Below are 19,174 nucleotides of genomic sequence, written 5' to 3' on the forward strand. Positions count from 1 at the left end.
TAGTAACACTTGATTTAGGAAACAACTTTTGGAATAATATTCATGTAAATTGAGTTGGTGTGATGTTTTTGTGTGTGATAGGTTCCAACGAGACCCCACATCTCCACTTGGAGCATTAGTGGAAGTTAGAGTTGCTTAAAGAATCAACAAAGAAAAGTGAGTGAACTTGCATTAAAATGTTTTGGGATAAATGTATATATGTTTGATTGAATCACTTGAAATATTTTATTGATCTTTTTTTTAAATTATGCATAAGAACAAGTGCTTGATGAAACGTTTTTATGTTGTGAAATATGTAATGTGATGAATTCATGTGTTTCTATATTATGTTGATATGTATGTTATGTCTTGAACGATAATGTTGTGTGATAACTACAATCGAGCGTGTGTGGTGTGGGAGTGCACATGCCGGTGGTGGTGTGGTATGGAGTGTACATGATGATATTGCCTTGTGCGGTGTGGGAGTGCACATGATGATTCTAGCTATGTGCGGTGTGGGAGTGCACATGATGATGATTCCAGCTATATGCGGTGTGGGAGTGCACATGAGCTGGAGAGACGGGAGTTGTATACGTGTTTACACATACCATAAATAGGTTAGGGAAAATGTTATGTGATTGCACTGAATGTGGAATGTTGAAATTGTTAATTGCTTTCAAATTTATTTTCATTGCATCAAAAATAGATTTTCGTTGTAACAAAGATCCTTCTCACTTAATTGTCCTATTTCTCCTTGCAGCGAAATTGCATTCTCACTGTAGCGAAAAACTCTCAGGTGCTGGGGGCTTGACCTAGCCGAGATTTTTGCTGCAGAGAGAAACTCTCTAGTGGTTTTCGGCTTTAATTTTCGCTGCAGCAAGAAACTCTCTGTCTTGTTGGAAATTTGCTACATGTTCTCACTTTTTAACTTCATTGTTGATCATGGATCTTTCAATACTAAGGCATTAAACAATTAAGGATTGAATTGAGGAGCTTTAACAAGAAATCAAGTTAAATTGCATTGTTTTTAACATAAGTGCATCATGTTTTCTAAAACTTTTCGTATGTTTGTTTGTTCCCTTCTTATGTTCACTCACTGGGTTTATACTCACTATTTTTAACTTCATGTTTTCAGATTCAGAGGTAGTTGTGACCTAGAATGAGGTGTCCTCTCCTATTCACCTTTTGGTAAGTATTGTGGTATTCAGTAGCTATAGCTTCACCTAGAGTCACTCCGTTGGTAGTCAAGAGTCTTTTGCTTGTGTATATGTACACGTGATGTAAATCATCAAGATATGTGTTATGATCAAAATATGTATACTTTGACTTATGGTGCCATTGTGAGTTAGCAATGGGTGACATTATTTTAAGATAATACAAATGTAAATACTTGGTTGTCATAGTATGTTATTGAAATACTTATAGTTAAGAATTACGAAATGTGACTGTAAGAATGAGTGATGGAAAAATAGACAAGACTACATAAAAAGGCTTGCTTGGGCTTAGTGGGCTATGCCCATTGGGCCCATGCACCGTTTATGCCCCGAAAATTAGGCTGTGACACCAACCTTCTGAGGCATTATCTGCTTTGGCCTGTCGACCTCACGATTTTATCCTACAAAAGGTATCTTATAGGTTAAAAGTAGTGTGAATCCTTATATGCCCAATATTACTCTAATACATAGTTGATGTGAGATTCATGGCTGTTGGTCCCAAGTAAATGTGCTAGAGGGGGGTGAATAACACTTTTTGGCTCTTGGCAAGATGAGGAACTAATTTGAAAAGCAATGAAAATAAAAACAGAGTAGACAATGCGTAGAAATTTAGAGTGGTTCGGTCCAAGACTTACATCACTATCTTGATTATCCAACAAAGGATTTTCCAAACTAATCCACTATAAACCAGTGAAATTCACAAGCTTTCACCAAGCTTTACAATGACTTTTACCAGACTTAGTCAAAACCTTTCATAATGGTTTTTATCGGGATCAACCAAAACCCAAAGTGGTTTTTCAAAGGCTCAACCATAAACTTTCACAATGGTTTTTCACGGGCTCAACCAAAACCCAAAGTGATTTTTAAAGGCTCAACCACAACCTACAACAAAGGTTTTTCACAAGATTAACCAAAACCTAAAACTAACTTTTCTAAGGCTAAGTTAGAACCTTTATCTAAACAAGTAATCCTAGCTTGATTGAACCCCTTAGAGTGACCCTTTCACTCTAAGAACATAAAGAGAATGAAATAAAAGTGTACCTATGATCACAAAGTTGATTTAAGTGGTACAAGTTAAAGTGCAAAACACAACTACAAAGATGGGCGTTGAGTGCAGTAAAGTGCAGATAGATTTTTACTGATTTTTGAGCTCTTTTTGCTTGAAAGCCTTCTAAAACTAGTTTCTAACTATTGGAAGTCCATTTTATACTTCAAAAATCAACTCTGATAGGAGTTAGGCAATTTTTGACCGTTGGAAACAGTTTGGTAGCTAATCTGGCCGTTAATCTGTCTTTTAGTGCAGACTTCAAAATTGCAAGAAGAATGCTCTTAGTCGACTAACTTATGGCTTAGTCGACTAAGTCGTCTCTGTCTTCTGCTTCTAGTTTCTAGCAGTTCTGGCAGTGTGCACTTAGTCGACTAACTCATTCCTTGGTTGACTAAGTTAGTTCTGTTTCTTAATACTTTTCAGCCTGCCAACTTTTGATTTAAATCTTAGGTGACTAACTCTTCATTTATCGACAAAGGGGCTTCTGTCTTGTTGATTAATTGTGACTTCCTTATTTTTGTCCTCTTTGATATGTGCATTTGAATGATTGATTAAATATTTGCATACAATTTTTGTCCTGCACACTCAATTAGAAATATTAGACACAAATGAAATGGGAATGTTTTATTATCATCAAAAACTAATGGAGCCAACAATGGCTCCCCCCTCTAGGACCATGACATCCTCTCTTACTCTTTGTTGGGAGTTTCTCTTTGATGTAGGACTTTGTGGCTTTACCTGCTGAGAGCATTATCTTAACGATGTGGAATTCACGTCCATGCGAGGATTGTGACACTATGGCAGAATAGTTGAAAAATGATTGAAGAATTGTGAAATGGAGAAGGCATAGTCGACCTTGTGGCAAGATTATAACGACCCCTACTTGGTTGCTACCGACGTCCGAGACTTCCGAGAAATTTTCGCTACGTCCCGAATAAGCCTCATTTAAGACTTTTACTAGATTCATTAAATACATAAAATCACGTGCATAAGCGAATATCAATAATTACACTATTGTCTACTCCATTTAAAATAATAACAATTCACGTTTATGAGTTAATAATATTTTTTAACATTTAGCAATTTCGTTCCGACACAACCCTAAACAGCGAAGCGACTCGGAGCGAGGTTAAGAGATGCCTTTACCTACTCTGCGGTGGTCCGTACGCACTGATGACTACACGTTAGACTAATCTCTATATGCAAAAAGGGGAGATAAAAGGGGTGTGAGTCTCAAACTTAGTGAACATCATCGACTCTGTGAGCAAGCGATAAGGGGAAACAAATATAAAAGTGGAATGTTTATAAATTCAAGAGTAAACGTAGAAAATACATTCCATAAAACTAAGAGATTTTGTTTTTATACTTTGTAATTCTTAAAAATAATAATTCACAAGTAAACATATATGAAAACAGTTGTATTTAGGGTACTAAAAAATCTTTCAACCCTGACATCCAGTCATCATTAAATTCAATGACAAGTGAAAAATGAAAATTCTTAAAAATAAAAAGGTGAATTAATTGATAACCAAGGAATAGGTAAATTTCATTTGCCATTAAATAAAAATTTTCAAGTATTAATGCCATGCATAATGAAATAAAAATCTACAAGTGAGCATCATCCTCGGGTAGGTTTAATATAGCTCTTAGGCTTACTCTCTTAGACATCATCACCTACTCGTGGGAATTGCCCACGCCACCATATGAATCGGGGCTTCAGGTCTCTTTTTACCTACTCGTGGGAACTACCCACGCCACTATATATAAATCGAGGCTTCAGGTCCCCTTTTACCTACTAGTGGGAACTACCCACGCCACCATATATAAATCGAGGCTTCAAGTTCCTCTTTACCTACTCGTGGGAGCTACCCACGCCACCATACATAAATCGGGGCTTCAAGTCCCCCTTTACCTACTCGTGGGAACTACCCACGCCACCATATATAAATCGGGGCTTCAAGTCTCCCTTTTTAAATCAAATATCAATAATCGATAATTACTACTTTGTGCACAAAGACCACACTTAACCTAGTGTGGTAACGGGTCTTACTTAAAGTATCTCAATCACGTTAAAATAAAATCATTGCAATTTAATACATTTGCATAACATGACAAATTAAAAGCCGTATAATCATAAAATGTATGTTATGCATAATTTATTTCAAAGCATGGCATATTTACCAAATCAGCATGCTAAGTGAAATAAATAATTTATCATCAAGTTTTATGAATCAATACAAAGGCCATTGGCCTAAACATCACACAAACTTGCAAGGTAAGATTTTGAAGTGAAAGCCAATCAAAGGTTTGTTTCCCCGTTTTGAAAACATGTAGATATATGTATTTTTATATATTATAAAAAAAACGAATTTAAAATCCTTGTCACAAACACAAACAACTTAAGGCTTTCTACCAACTCACGCTGTCCACAATTTTGTCAACTACCAAATGTATCATATATATATATATATATATGTTATAGGGACATAGTTTTAAAATTTAACACCCACTCACTTCACAATAGCGGGAAGCTACTTCGTTATTGTTTCACGCGTGTATTCAGCTATTTTCTCTTCCTTTTCATTTTTTTCTCCTTTTCCCCTTACTGTTGATCTTCCTTCTAGTCGACGTTTCTCTTTCTCTTTTTCCCTTTTCCTTTCTCTTCTTCCTCTTTCTTCTCTGACACTGTCGCTGCTTCCTCTATCTTTTTCCTTCTTTTTCATTTTTCTTCCTTCCCTCTCATTCTTCTCATCTACGCCGCTGCTCTCTCTCTCTTTATTCTTCTTTTTCTCTTTCTTTTTCTTTTCCTCGAGACGTCGCTCCTTCTCTCTCTTTTTCTTTCCTTCTCATTTCTCTACCTCGAGTCCCCACTCTCTTTCTTCTCTTTCTTTCTTCTTTCTCTTGATCGGCCCCCTATCTTTTCTTCTCTCTTTCTTGTCTTTTCTCCCCTTTCCTTCTTCCAATGCCGGCTTAACTTTTTTTTTTTCTCTTTCCTTTCTTCTTCTTTCTTTTCTCTTCTCTTTTGTCTTTTTTCTTCTCTTTTGTCTCCACCTGCAGACCCCTACCTACTTCTTTAAATGAGAGGGGTGTTACAAAGATTGAATGAAAAATCTCAAAGACATGAAGCCATAGTCGACATTGAGATAGGATGTAAGCACAATTCGAGATTTGAGTAGCCATAATTGACCTTGATGAAGCTATAATCAAACTTGAGGTAGAACACTTGCAAAAATTGATGATTTTAGAAGCCATAGTTGACCCTCAAGTGCTTATAGTTGACTACACTACGCTAAACTTTGAAAATGCACCCGAGCATTTGGGTTATTAGTTGGTGTATGATCTTCTACTTAAAGAGTAGAGTTTGAATATCTTTTTTCCCAATTATATATAAAAAAAGCTAAACTTCAAAAATCATAAGCTTTTGGAAGTAGATCAAGTATAAGACTTCAAGAGTTGAGTATGGAAGCCCTAATTCAAGATTTTGAAGAACCATACTCGACCCTAAGAGTGTCATAGCCGACTTTTAAGCTTTAGCAATAGCTAGATTTGATTCAAACTTGTGTCTAACCACTTCAAACTTTCTTGAGACTATAAAAGGCCACCTTTGACTCATTTTGAAGTAAAAGAAGACAACACCAAAGTGGAAAACCCTAAAGAGACCCTTAAGCTTATTTGTTCTCTCTAACATTCATATTAGTCATCCAACAAAGCATTCAAAAGCCATTCAAGCTCATTCACTTGCAAATCATTGAGTTGATATTTGTGAGATCAATTCTTCTCATCGTACCCAAGCTTAAACCTTCAGCACTCAACCTTCACACATTTGTAAAGGTTTTAACTTAACCTTTTAAAGTTACTGTAAGGGTTACCACTTAATCTCGTTTAAAAGCAAGAATCCCTTTGTGGATTGTGTAAGGGTTATCGCTTGATGCCATGAAAAAGCTAGTATAAGGTTTATTGCTTGATCCCGTTAAAAAATAAGAATCCCTTTATGGATTATGTGAGGGTTATTACTTGATCCCGTTAAGAAGAAAGAATCTTTTTAGTAGATTGAAAATTCTTTGGTGAGCCAAAGAAGTGGATGTAGGCATTTGAGAAAGCTGAACCACTATAAAATCTTTGTGTCTTGAGTTATTTTTATATCTTGTGATTTATTATTGATACTTGCTTTAAAGAAAAATCACTTCTTTGTTTTTGACATAAGAAGAAAAATTATATTTCAAAAAATGGATAATTTTCATCGAGCTTGCAAAGAAAATTTTAAAATACCAATTCATCCATCTTTTGGTATTTATTGCATTGAGCTCACTACACTAACAAATCTTGTGCCTTGGGGGGAAAGTGTCCCTATTTCAAATAATGTAACTTTTCCCCCATTTTAAACAATGTTATGGTTCTTGGAATGTCCATATCTTGTTAGCTCTTTAGAGGAAATACTCTTTTTAAGGAGTCGACAAATTTTTGGACTACTTCACTACTTAAAGTATGTTTATGGCTAACCATCTAAGGTTGTCCTTACGGCCCAACAATAACGTGTTTGTATTCTTAGTTCTTTTGTACTCTTTTCATTATTAATAAAATATTTTTCTTTTTTGTGGGATCAATGGTTGCATATATGACATTTGTTATGCCCTATGATTTTGCTATTGCATTTCATAAACTAACTCGTGACTATAATGTGTGCTTGCTAAGATATAATCAATTTCTTTACTAGCTTGTGTGGAGTGTCCACCTAAGCGTTACACAGGCTACAAACGTACTTGAGATAAAGAATATAGTTTGTGACAGTTGGTATCAGATTATAGGTAAGACGTGTGAAGCGAAAAAGCAAGCAAGCATGGTGACAATGCAAAGCGCACTTGAGAACCACAAAAGAATTGAGGAGCTTGCGGTTGCGATGGTCACGTTAAAGGGTTAAATGGTCTCACTTGATCAAATAAGAGATATTAAGACAGTCCAACGGGGAACTGTCCGACATTATAACTACTCTGAATGATGAGACCAAGGATGCGTTGAATACTATAGAAGTTGAGTTTGGAAAATTAAAAGCTCATGTAAATTTTTTGGTGATTGTTGTTGGTAACTTTAATTCTAGCTCAGGAGATAGGAGAAAAAGAGCCAAAGTGCAAAGCCCATGCGTTACGAAAGGGCTAGAGATGTGAAAAAGCTAGAAAATTTTCTCTTTGACATAAAATAGTACTTTCGAGTTATCCGCACAAAGTCGTAAGAAGTCAAGGTGGCAATGAACATAATGTATCTTGCTAGGAATGCCAAGTTATGGTGGTGTTAAAAATTTGTCGATGACAAATACCCCATGGTGGTGCTAAAAATTTGTTAATGGCAAATGCCCCATGGTGTCAAACATAAGTAAAAAAGAGATAAATAAATTAGACTAGATATTGAGTTCAATCATAATCTTAGATAAATAATTTAATTCCTCATTAAGTCACACATTATTATCAAAATAAGTTTAAACATTGAAACTTAAGCCAATAAAAATAAAGAATAAAGAAACTCCAAGAGTGAAACTCTTCATCTCCAAATCTTCTTGAATCCTTCAATTTCTTTTCAGCTCCAACGAGACTTGTTTTTCAACGATTTTGTGACCTGAATCTCAGCTGTAAATCTGGTTTCTCCTTTTTTCCTCCCTAGAAGTCCTCTGAAAAGTTGTTTTTATAGGGTTTTGAAGTTAGACTAAGTTGGGTGAAGAAAGAAGTCAATTTCAACCAGGATTTTCTCACAGACTACATAGGTCGCAGCCTTACCCAATTAATTAACAGAAATTGTAATTGCTTTAGGATTGTTACAGTATGTTAAATTTGAGAAGATTTTTGACCACCTTTCAGGCTGAACTGAATGAAGTGTTAGACATGAAAGTTGCAGCTTTTTCTTTTATCTTTCCAATGGTTCAAGAGTAATCTCATTTGGAGCTCTGTAGTGAGAGTTATGGCTAAAATATCGAAACATATGCAGTGTAAGTCTGTACCTTGAAATTGCTCTTCTTCTTCCAATAAAATTCTTTTTTTATCAAATACCTACAAAAGCACAAATAAATCAATAACAACCTATCTTAACCACATTAACACCAAATTAAGCATAAAATTAACTAAGATTAGATTGACTCATTTAAATTAACTAATTTAAAATAATTAAATAAAATCTACTAATTTTATGTATTACTACAAGAATTAAGCTAAATTACCATTAAAATTAAGCTCAAATAACTCTATATCATAGAGTTATCACCCTATTAACACTTAGGGTGACCTTAAGCGAGAACTAAGGAATTAATTTTTCCTTGATAATGTGGAGAATATGGCTTGGCAGAAGCTGCGAGAATGGATACAAAAAGGATCAATTTGGGGGTTTGTTAGAACTTCTTGACCTTGATGCTAGATATTAAAGACATGACTAAAATGTTGGAATAAGCCCTGCAACCAATTGGAATGATCAAGGCTTAGATCCAATCATGCAATCATATCAATCATGCAATCATATCATTCATGCTAAATGATTAGAGGTTTTTCTTCATCAATAAGACAATGAATATAAATTTATTGGATGAAGTCCATGAGATTAATATGCCTTGCAAGGGAATTGTAAAGTGTTACAATTAGGAGATCCTTATGCATTAAAGCATAATCTTTAAATGTTCTTGGTTGATGTATTGTTGAGACTAGACATTGATGAGTGCATCAAATACATATATTTAACGGGAGATTAAATACCTAATTAGTCTAAGTTAGACTAGATTTAGGATCAGATTTAGGTGCTTTTGTTTATTTTATTAGTTTAATTTAATTTATGTTTAAATATTTATTTTAAGTTAATAATGCTAGTTTTATGTTATTTATAATTATTTTATGTTTTTGTAGGAGTAGGATCAAAAATAATTTCAATTGGTGAAGAAAGGTGCACAATGGACTGGTGCTCTGTTTGCATATATTTTGGTTTTTCAAGTTTATCTCCTACTACAGAAGTTTAAATGACATACTTTTTTGACCATTAGAAAGCTAAGAGGCAGGGCTACAACTTTGATGTTTACCACTTTGCCCAATTCTAACTGGAATATGGTCAAAATCTTTGTCGAAGTGAAAGTACTGCACCAGAAGAATAAAATTGAGCAGCACCTTTGAGAGACACGGCTCTGGAAAATGAGAGCCGCGGCCCTCACTGTATTTTCCAAAAATAACAAGCTTACAGGAGTGTGGAAGCTAGGGCTTTTGGAGGCTATTTAAGGGGCCTTTTTCAGAGGTTTTTAGGAAGAGGTAGCAAGCAATTTTTATGGAGAAAAAGAGCCAAAAACAATGTAACAAAGCAAGAGAATTGGAGGGAGAATCAAGATCAAAAGCTTCAACTATTAGTTTTCTCTTTTTACTTTTGTGTTTTTCTTATTTTCTTTGATTTGGATTAATGGCTAATTTTGTTTGGATAAAGTTTTTATTAGATATTATGAACCAAACTATTTTTCTAGGATTGCAATTGAACTCACATGTAATCTAAATTTTTAATCTCTTTCTTGCTTATCTTTAATGGGATTAGAATTATTTATTCTAATTTGTTCTCAATGCTTGTAATTGCTTGGCCACCAACTAAATTGATTTAGGAATCTAAACAAACTTGAGAAAGAGAGTTTAGTGTAGACTAAAATTGGGATAGCATATGATCATATTACTTGATTTGCGTATAGGATAGAGATATATCTATAGGCCATATGTAGCCAGATTAGAACCTGAACTTAATGAATCTGTTTTGATTTTAATTCACATATGGATATAGTGTTTTGGTTAAAATAGATATTTTTATAAGATGAGTAGGGAGACCCTTATAAATAATTTAGGACTCTAGGTTAGCAATTCAACCCATTGAAATAAGTTAAGAAAAAGAGGTAAGATTTAGATGAAGTGTGAGGGATATTGTAATCCTAGGCTTGTTTGATTTGATATTTACTCAAGATATTATTACTTTGATTTTTCTTGTTGGTCTAAAATTTAGTTAATTAGTTTTAATTAATCAATTAATTTTGAGTGTTTAGATAAGATTAAATTGTTCTAATTTTAGTACTTAGTAAAATTTTAGATCAATTCTTTATGAGATCGATACTTTACTTACGTATATATTATTTATTCGATACGTATACTTGCGTAGTAGAATTTTAACTGACAGACATCAATGATGCTTATAGACTAGTACATTATATGTTCCTTACTTGAGAAGTAAGCAACTGATTTCATAGATTAAAGTATAGAGATACTTGAAACTAGAATATGGGTGCTTGTTTTTAGAACAAGTTTGTTGAACATGTGTTGCCATGAGAGGTGCATTTGGTATCTTAGTTTAATGTCTATACAATATTTCTCATGTGGTAGTTGTGTAAGTATTTCTTAGACTTCAGACACCAGATTGTTTTTTATGTGAAGTGTTATACTTTCATTTCATCTTTACGGGGTCTTACCAAAGATACCTACACAAGATGTTGTTGGGTATAACATGAAACATGTGAAGGCAAATGGATGGTTAAGATAGAAATCAGTACCCCAAGTGATTCAGGGGACATATCCTAATTGTTCTTGATTGATATTAGCTTATTGAAGTCCTTGGCCAAAGTGCCTTAAAGATTATGAAAGGAGTTTTATAAGTCTTTGTAAAGTTAATGATATAATTGCAGGAACAAATATGAAGATCAATAAAAGTAGACACTACATCATGTTCTTATCATCTCTGGGATATATGATAAAGGAATGAATTACACTGAAAGGTCAATCACTGAAAAGTTGAGTCAAACCATCTTGACTCTTCTAACATTTGGGTGGCCATGATGGATTTCTATATCCCGCTTTTAGTCTATGAACTTTATGCATTTTGTGCATAAAGATGCATAATCAATATACTTAAAATGTATGAGAACTCCATGGATTCAGTAGGATATATTGAATTTCTATTATTCATATTAGATGATTTTACTAAATATGACTTTTTCATTGGAGTTATACACACCATTCTATCAAAAGGGATCCAAAAGAGTTGGATTTGAAAGAATGTACAAGTATATTTGTCTCACACATAAAAAGGTTAGTGGTAGTAAATTTAATTCTTTGATGATACGTTTGCATGGGATGCAATATGTATACAAAGAAACTACAAAAAAAAATTTAAAAGGGGCAAATGTGATAATTCTATTTTATAGAATTATTTTTATCTCAATTTGTTTTTAAAAGTTAGTTAAATTCTTGAGTTTAGGTTAGGATTTAGTTATTTTTAGTTATTTTTTAATTAGTTTATTTTTATTAAGTTATTTTATTTTATTCTAATTTTATGTTTATTTTCCTTAGTTTAGTTATTATTTATTCATTGTTATATTTTTGTAGGACTCTAAAAGAATAAGGTTCAATTTGGTAAAGAAAGGTGTTTAAAGAGTCTAGGCTCTGTTCATATATGTCATGATATTTTGAGAATAACTTCCAATCCATATGTTCAAATGAGGTGATTATTAAACCATTGGCAACATAAGAGACAAAGCTACAACTTTTATGAAGATCATTTTGCCAAGTTTTGCCTTGAAGATGGAGAAAATTGTATTGGAAGTTGACAAAGTGTAGCAGTCAATGAGAGAAGGCATGAAGTAAAGGGAGTGCTGCAGTGTCATAAGCCAACATTGTATAAGGCTATGACAGGGTAGAATTCCTTAGGAGTTTAAGTCATTTGTACTTTCAAGTGAGATGTCCCCCCTTCAAACATTGTAATGGCACTTGGTGACACTTGTAGAAATTTTTGTTAAGTCTTTAAGGGGAAGACCCTTTAAGAAAGGGATGTTCCCATCTTAAGCATTGTAATGGCTATTGGTGGAATATTTGTAAAATCTTGTAAACTCTTTATAGGAGGTGAGCAGTCGTCGGATTATTGGGCTACCTCACTGGTAAAGTTATGTTTGTCGTGAATCATCTAAGGTTGCCCTTATGACCCGACGATGGCTTGTCTTGGTCCTTTTGTACTTATTTTCGTATTAATAAAACATTTTCCTTTATATGGCCCAATGGTTGCGTATATAACATTTGGTATGCTTTATGATTTTGACGTGCATTGCGTTAGTCTAATTTGATAATATTGTTGATGTTTGATCAGATATAAACGAGTTATTAGTTGGCTTGTGTGGAAGTGTCCATTGAAGCGCCGCACGAACTATCGCATACTTAAGCGAAGGAGAATAGTCTATGACATGTAGCATAAATAGGGTGTGACACTGTGTCATGAGCCAACCTTGTATAGGCTCTAATAGGGTAAAATTGCATAGGAGATTAAGTCTTTTGTACCTGCAAAGAAGGTGTCCCCCTTTCAAACATTGTAATGGCATTTGGTGACAGTTCTAAAAATCCTTGTTAAGTCTTTAGGGGAAAGACCCTTTTAGGATAAGAATGCCTCATCTCACACATTGTGATGGCTATTCGTGAAATACTTGTAAAACCTCGTAATCTTTTTATAAGGGGTGAGCAGTCGGTGGGTTATTGGATTACCTCACTAGGAAAAGTATGTTAGTGGTGAGTCATCTAAGGTTGCCCCTATGGCCCGATGGTGGTGTTTTTGAGTCCCTTTATACTTATTTCAATATTAATAAAATATTTTTTTTATATGGCTCCAGTGTTTAAATATATTGCATTCGTTGTGCCTTCTGGATTTGATATTGCATTGCCTTAATCTAATTTGTGGCTATTATTGTTGTTTGTTAAGATTTGTGTTATTAGCTAGCTTGAGTGGAAGCGTCCATTTAAGCGCTACATGGACTATCAGATACTTAAGCGAATGAGTGTATTTCATGACAATTGGTATCAAAGTGGATTCAGGATACTAGTGATTTACAATTAAAGACAATGGACCCTTGTTGAAGTGAGAGAAGATGTCATGGTCATCGCTTAGACATGACTCCCACATCGTCGAGGTAATACTCCTAGCGGGTAGAGCCACAAAGTCCAACATTAAAGATAAACTCCTAGTGGGGAGTAAGAAAAGATGTCATGGTCCTAGAGAAGGGAGCCATGAATTCCACATCGGTTATGTATTAGAGTGATATTGGGCATATAAGGCTTCACACCACTTTCAACTAGTGAGATGCCTTTTGTGGGACAAAATCGTGAGGTTAGTGAGTCAAAGTGGACAATACCTCACAAGGGTTGGTGTGGACTGTGACACGCGGCATCGAAGAGGAAAAATTGAAAAAAATACTGTATAAAAGGAAATGATGCGGGTTAGCTTAAGTTTTATGGGCTCTACACTTATTCTAAGCCCTAATTATCAGGTTTAGTTTTCAAATATAAATAGAATACATCGAAAAGAATACATGGTCCTGGTAGGGAGCCATAAATCCCACATTGAAAAAAAGCTCCCAATGGACAACCAAGAGAGGATGTAATGGTCTTAAAAGGGAGCCATGAATCCCATATCGGCTGTGTACTAAAGTGATACTGAGAATTTAAGGGTTCACACTATCTTCAACCTATAAGGCACATTTTTTAAGACAAAACCATGAGGTAAACTAGTTAAAGTGAACAATAACTCACAAGGGTTGGTGTTGATCATGACACAAAGCCTTGTGACAAAGGACACTAATCCTTTCTAACAAGTCTAATGACAACCTCTTAAACTCTTCCTTCTTGATAGAACCCTTAACATCTTTCTCATCCATCAAGCTCTTTATATTAAGTTATGCTTTTGTATTTGCACTGAAGAATTTCTTCAGCATATCACACAATGCCTTCCTTTATCTTAATAGAAACCTTTATATTTGTATAAACATTAATAGATATTGCTCCTTAAATTGGGATGGAAAATAATTGAACAAAACTTCATCAAAGTCTTTTCCTCCAAAGCTCCCTTCAAAAGCATGAGATAATTTTCATTTGTCCAATCTCAAATGATGCAACTAAGATTTGTGTGTCATAATGATTGATATCCACGAAAACAGTATAAATTGGGCCAAAATTAGAGAAATCAATCTTGTAAATTCCATAACCAAGGGTGGTGGCAATACAATCATGCAACAATATCAACGACTTCGATCCAATAATCACTACTGCATTAATATAAGTATGTCTTTGTATATCAATCAAGTAAGATGGAATTCCAATCATGTAATCTAAAACACACATTTCCAAACTCTTTTCAATAATTTGCTTACCCCCAAAATTTGTACAAGAGTAAATTCATGAGTCTCCCCAATAAACTGTAATCGGATCAAAATTCCACCATAAGGACTCTCAAAAGTTTCAAAAGGGAACAACTTGAGTTTGTTCTCTATGTCAAGTTCGTTAAACTTCTTAGCAATATTCTCTTAACCTGTAAAATAAAGTCTCACCAAATAAAACAATAATAAGTATCTTGCACTTTGATTCATCATTCAACAACACATTAATATTGACGTTACTTAGTCACGGTCCACACCAACCCCTGTGAGGTATTATCCGCTTTGGCTTGCTAGCCTCATGGTTTTGTCTCACAAAAGGCACCTTACAGGTTAAAGGTGGTGTGAACCCTTATATTCTCAATATCACTGTAGTACATAGCCAATGTGGGATTCATGGCTCTCCTTTCTAGGACTATGGCATCCACCCTTACTCCTTGCTGGGAGTTTCTCTTCGATATGGGACTTTGTGGCTCACCCGCTGGAAGCATTATCTCGACGATGTGGGATTCACGTCCACGCGAGGACCGTGACAACCTCCCCCATTTCAACAAGGGTCCACTATCCTCAGTGGCACATTGTTAATACTCAAAGTTCACTCTTATACCAATTGTCACAGTCCACACCAACTCCTGTGAGATATTATCTATTTTGGCTTGCTGGCCTCACGGTTTTGTCCCATAAAAGGTGCCTCACAAGTTAAAGGTGGTGTAAACCCTTATATTTCCTAGTATAACTCTAGTACATAGCCATGTGAAATTCATGGCTCCCTTCTCTAGGACCATGAAATCCACCCTTACACCTCGTTAAGAGTTTCTCTTCGATGTGGAACTTTGTGGCTCACTCGCTGGGAGCATTATCTTGACGATGTGGGATTCACGTCGACGCGAGGACCATGACACTTAGCAACTGCAATAATGCAGTTCTCATTTCCAATATCAAACCCTACCACACTCATTTCTCCACCAAATTCAAACATTAACACATAAAATTTCCAACAATTGCACACACATTCATCAAAATTTCGAAACTATCATATCCCTAAACAATTTCCTTAGCTTTTACCAAGCTCAAAAGCAAACCAAAGCTCCAAGTTTTCATCATCCAAAAACAAAATCACTAATAAATAATTCAAATAACCTAATCAACAATATATTTGAATTAACTCGTATCATTAATAAATGTACTACAATATAAAGAAAACGTGGAAACTAAAGTATCAATTTCGTTACTAAGGTTTCTTTTGGTACGGGTGAAAATGATTTTCAGAAAATATTTTCAGCCATTTTGAGTGTTCGGAAGATTGAAAATAATTTCAAGAAGGAAAAAATTTTATAGGTCAACTGAAAATAACCGATTGACTTTGTAAATTGTCTTATGCCCTTGATGGACGTAAGACAATTTCCTTGGCTAAAAAAACTGACTCACTATGTCCCTTTCCTTCTTTTCTTTTGTCCCCACCTTACCTTGTTTGTTCCTGTTTGTGTTGAACTTTCTCCTCCGTCGACCTCCTCCATCAACAACCCTCACAAGTCATGAGCACCCGAGCATTTGGCTTATTGGTTGGTGTATAATCCCCCTATGTAAAGAGTAGGGTTCAAATCTCTCCTCTTCCAATTATAAAAAAAAAACCCTCTCACAAGCCATGATTCCAACTAAACCTCTACAACCTCCTTCTCTACTTTATGGTTTCTCTTTCTATCTTTACACCTTCTTTACTAGCAAATCTCTTTCTTTCCTTTCCGTTGCCAACATTTGCCATCCATCATAGATCAACAAGTTGCAGCAGCTTTGTTGTTGATAGCCTTACAGCTGGTGGAGACCCATCAACCCAAAGGAAAAATTAAAAAAATAAAGAAAGATTTGTTGATTGACTCATTGTTGACTTCTTTTTCAAGTTATTGGTTTTGTTTGTATCTTATAATATTAGAGATGTGAAAAACAGAGCTTGAAAATGGGATAAAGACAAGTTCACTAGCTTATTTTCTCTTTCTCTTCCATTGATTTTGAGTTTTTTTTTTTTCCTTCAGATTTTTGGATAACAGATTTTTATCCATAATAAATTCACAGCTTATTGAGTAAAAAAAATTATAAATGATTTTGAAATTATTATTATAAAAATTAATTAAATAATATTAATCTTTTTAAATCAAAAAGTATTATCTACAATATTATCCAAACAATAAAAATAATAATTTTTTAAGAAAATACTTTCCTGAAAAATTTATATTTTTTATAAAATAATTTAACTAACAGAAAATATTTTCAACAGTTAATCTAAATAATATAAAAAATTAATTTTTTTATTAAATATTTTAGACAAAAAAAATTATTCCTCGATAAGTTATTTTCCAATTATCAAATGTACCTTAAATATCAATGTTGGATTGGCTCCGCTTAGGATGAGAATCCACGTCATCAACCAGAGTTTGGACCCTCAGTGTGAAGCCCAGGGGAAACGTCTACTTACCTTAGGCCCAATGTTTTCTTTGGATTAACCTATGGCCCATGCCTCAGCATCAGCCCATCGATTTCGTAATAGAATTTTAGGCTTATCTTTCATCATGTTCTTTCTTATATTTTACACCACTAGAAAAAAATTCAATTGAACTACGTCAATTTATATAACTACACTCTTATTGTACTTAAACGAGTCTTTATTTTTTTTATTTGGACTCATACAAGCCCTTAATCTTAACAACAATAATACCCGTTAGTATATTTTATCCATGTAGCATATGAGGTGGTCACGTGACCCATTTTTCATCAATTGTCATATAGTTACGTGACTACATCAGTTTCCATGTTGTATGTCATATGAGTAAAAAATATTAGTGTACATTGAATTTGATAACGGTTAAAAATCAAAAGATAGAGATTTTTTTATTACAATAAAAGAATAGGAATTTAATTGCATAAACCGTTTTATATAAAACTCTAAAAAATTCTAATGAAATATTATGTATTGTATTAATATATTGACAATATTGATTTTCCTTTAGTTTTATACAGACGAAAATTTCTAAATCAAATTGCGGTTGATCTTGTGAAATTAACTTATATATTAATAAAGGTCGAAGTCCCTGATTAACAATTTTTGAGACCAATCCTAATCTCATATAAAAGTGGAAATATACTGCACTCTTTTTCCATTTTTACGTGTTGGTCTTTCTTTGACTTTTTGTTGACTTTAATGTATACTGAAAATAGCTATTTGATGAAAAATATTCAAAGAAGAAGAAGAAAAAAAAACATGTGACATGATCAATTAACCTCAATCAATAACATGTGAAGCCGTATGGAATGTGAAGCTTGCTGCTTTACTTTAAGCTTGTCAGTGACACTGATATGCGAAATTTGAGGCCTAAACGTGGTCACAAGCTTTTGATAGGTGTGCGGTGCATGAATATGATCATGCGAATTTTGATGAAGAAACGGGTGCCATCCATGGATTCTTTGCTAGTTTGAATGTGAAATCAAAGAAGTAGAATATCCAATGTTCTATTCTAGAACCCAAAAAGAGCAGCTTTTTTAAGAGCATTATTAGGCCAGATTGTTCTTGCTGGGTTGACCAGAGGCCACTTGGCCACCGGCATCGAGCCAATCAATAATTAATTATTTAATTCTAGGGGGGAGTACAGTCAGGACAGTCCGGCATGATGGGAAAGAGGGTAAAGTGTCTGGCTTTCAATCTTTGAATGTGCTTGCTTTGTCTCCAACATCTCAGTAATGAGCAAACTGCTAAAGGCAGTTGAACCCATGTGACATGTCTCAAATCTCGGTTTGGGTTGAATCCTAAATTTGCAGAGGACCCTAGCTGGAATGAGGACCACAATCTGACAAGGATCCCCTTCTTTTGGGTTGATCTGAAAAATCAATGGAACAGGCTCTATCTTCTCTTACTCACCAGCAGTTACCACAAACTATCTGCGTATTTGCAGGCTTGTCATAGCCGATGACCCTTCAAGCATATTGGTGTGCATCTGATCAAGCCTGTTATATCTTTTGTTCCATTGATCATGTCGTCATTGATTTGGTTATGTTCTTTGCATATGCAACAGAAAGGGGGGCAAAGAAAATGGTTTCAAGGCAACAAGGAAACTAGATTTCGGAATGATCTATTTTTCAGTTGGGAAGCTCTGAGTAATGTGTTGAACAAAAAGAGACAATGCCAAGATAATACCAGAAAAGAAGCAAGAAAATCTTGTCACTATAACAAGAAGAAAACACAATCACTCTTATATTCTTAACAAAGCAGAAGGAGAAAAACTTTATGTAGCATATCTTTAAGCCAACAAAGGACGAGGGAGGCTGGAAATGGTTCCTCCACCTTGGCTAAACAAGCGTCTCCAAGTTTTCAATTGACCAATAACCTGCTTGTAAACACCAGCTCTTGGCGCAGAAATACAAACCAACGCACACTTCCTCAACTTCTTCAATCTTCTACCGATCTTCACCTTCAGCCTACACAATCTGATTCGTAGGAACGATGATTTTCTTCTGGAATCTGCTTGCTCCAGCGCTTTGTAGATCAAGAACTGTGCCCGTCGATGGATGATCTCTTCTGGGTCTTCCTTATCCACCTTGGAGTAAGCATATGATCTCCTCAGAAGAGCCATTTTTCTCCAGGGATAAACTTTACTACCAGGGAAAGTTGAAAGAAATAAGGAGTGGAACAAGAGACAGATGTGACTTAGGCTTGAAACGATATTTATAGACGGAACTAAGGCATCGAGGATGCCATATGCTGATGAAGCCCTA

General features: G+C 34.7%; 1 protein-coding gene across 1 annotated transcript; it reads right to left on the reverse strand.

Annotated features, from left to right (window-relative positions):
• Positions 18,511 to 19,174, reverse strand: LOC18595901. Its single transcript, XM_018122966.1, has one exon. The coding sequence runs from the start codon at positions 19,030 to 19,032 to the stop codon at positions 18,700 to 18,702; it is 333 nt and encodes a 110-aa protein (XP_017978455.1). The 5' UTR covers positions 19,033 to 19,174; the 3' UTR covers positions 18,511 to 18,699.

Source organism: Theobroma cacao, chromosome 6 (genome assembly GCF_000208745.1).
Source record: "Theobroma cacao cultivar B97-61/B2 chromosome 6, Criollo_cocoa_genome_V2, whole genome shotgun sequence".
Classification (NCBI taxonomy): Eukaryota; Viridiplantae; Streptophyta; class Magnoliopsida; order Malvales; family Malvaceae; genus Theobroma; species Theobroma cacao.

Excerpts from the sequence above, each read along its gene's own strand:
- LOC18595901 (XM_018122966.1), bottom strand. The coding sequence starts at position 19,032 with ATGGCTCTTCTGAGGAGATCATATGCTTACTCCAAGGTGGATAAGGAA.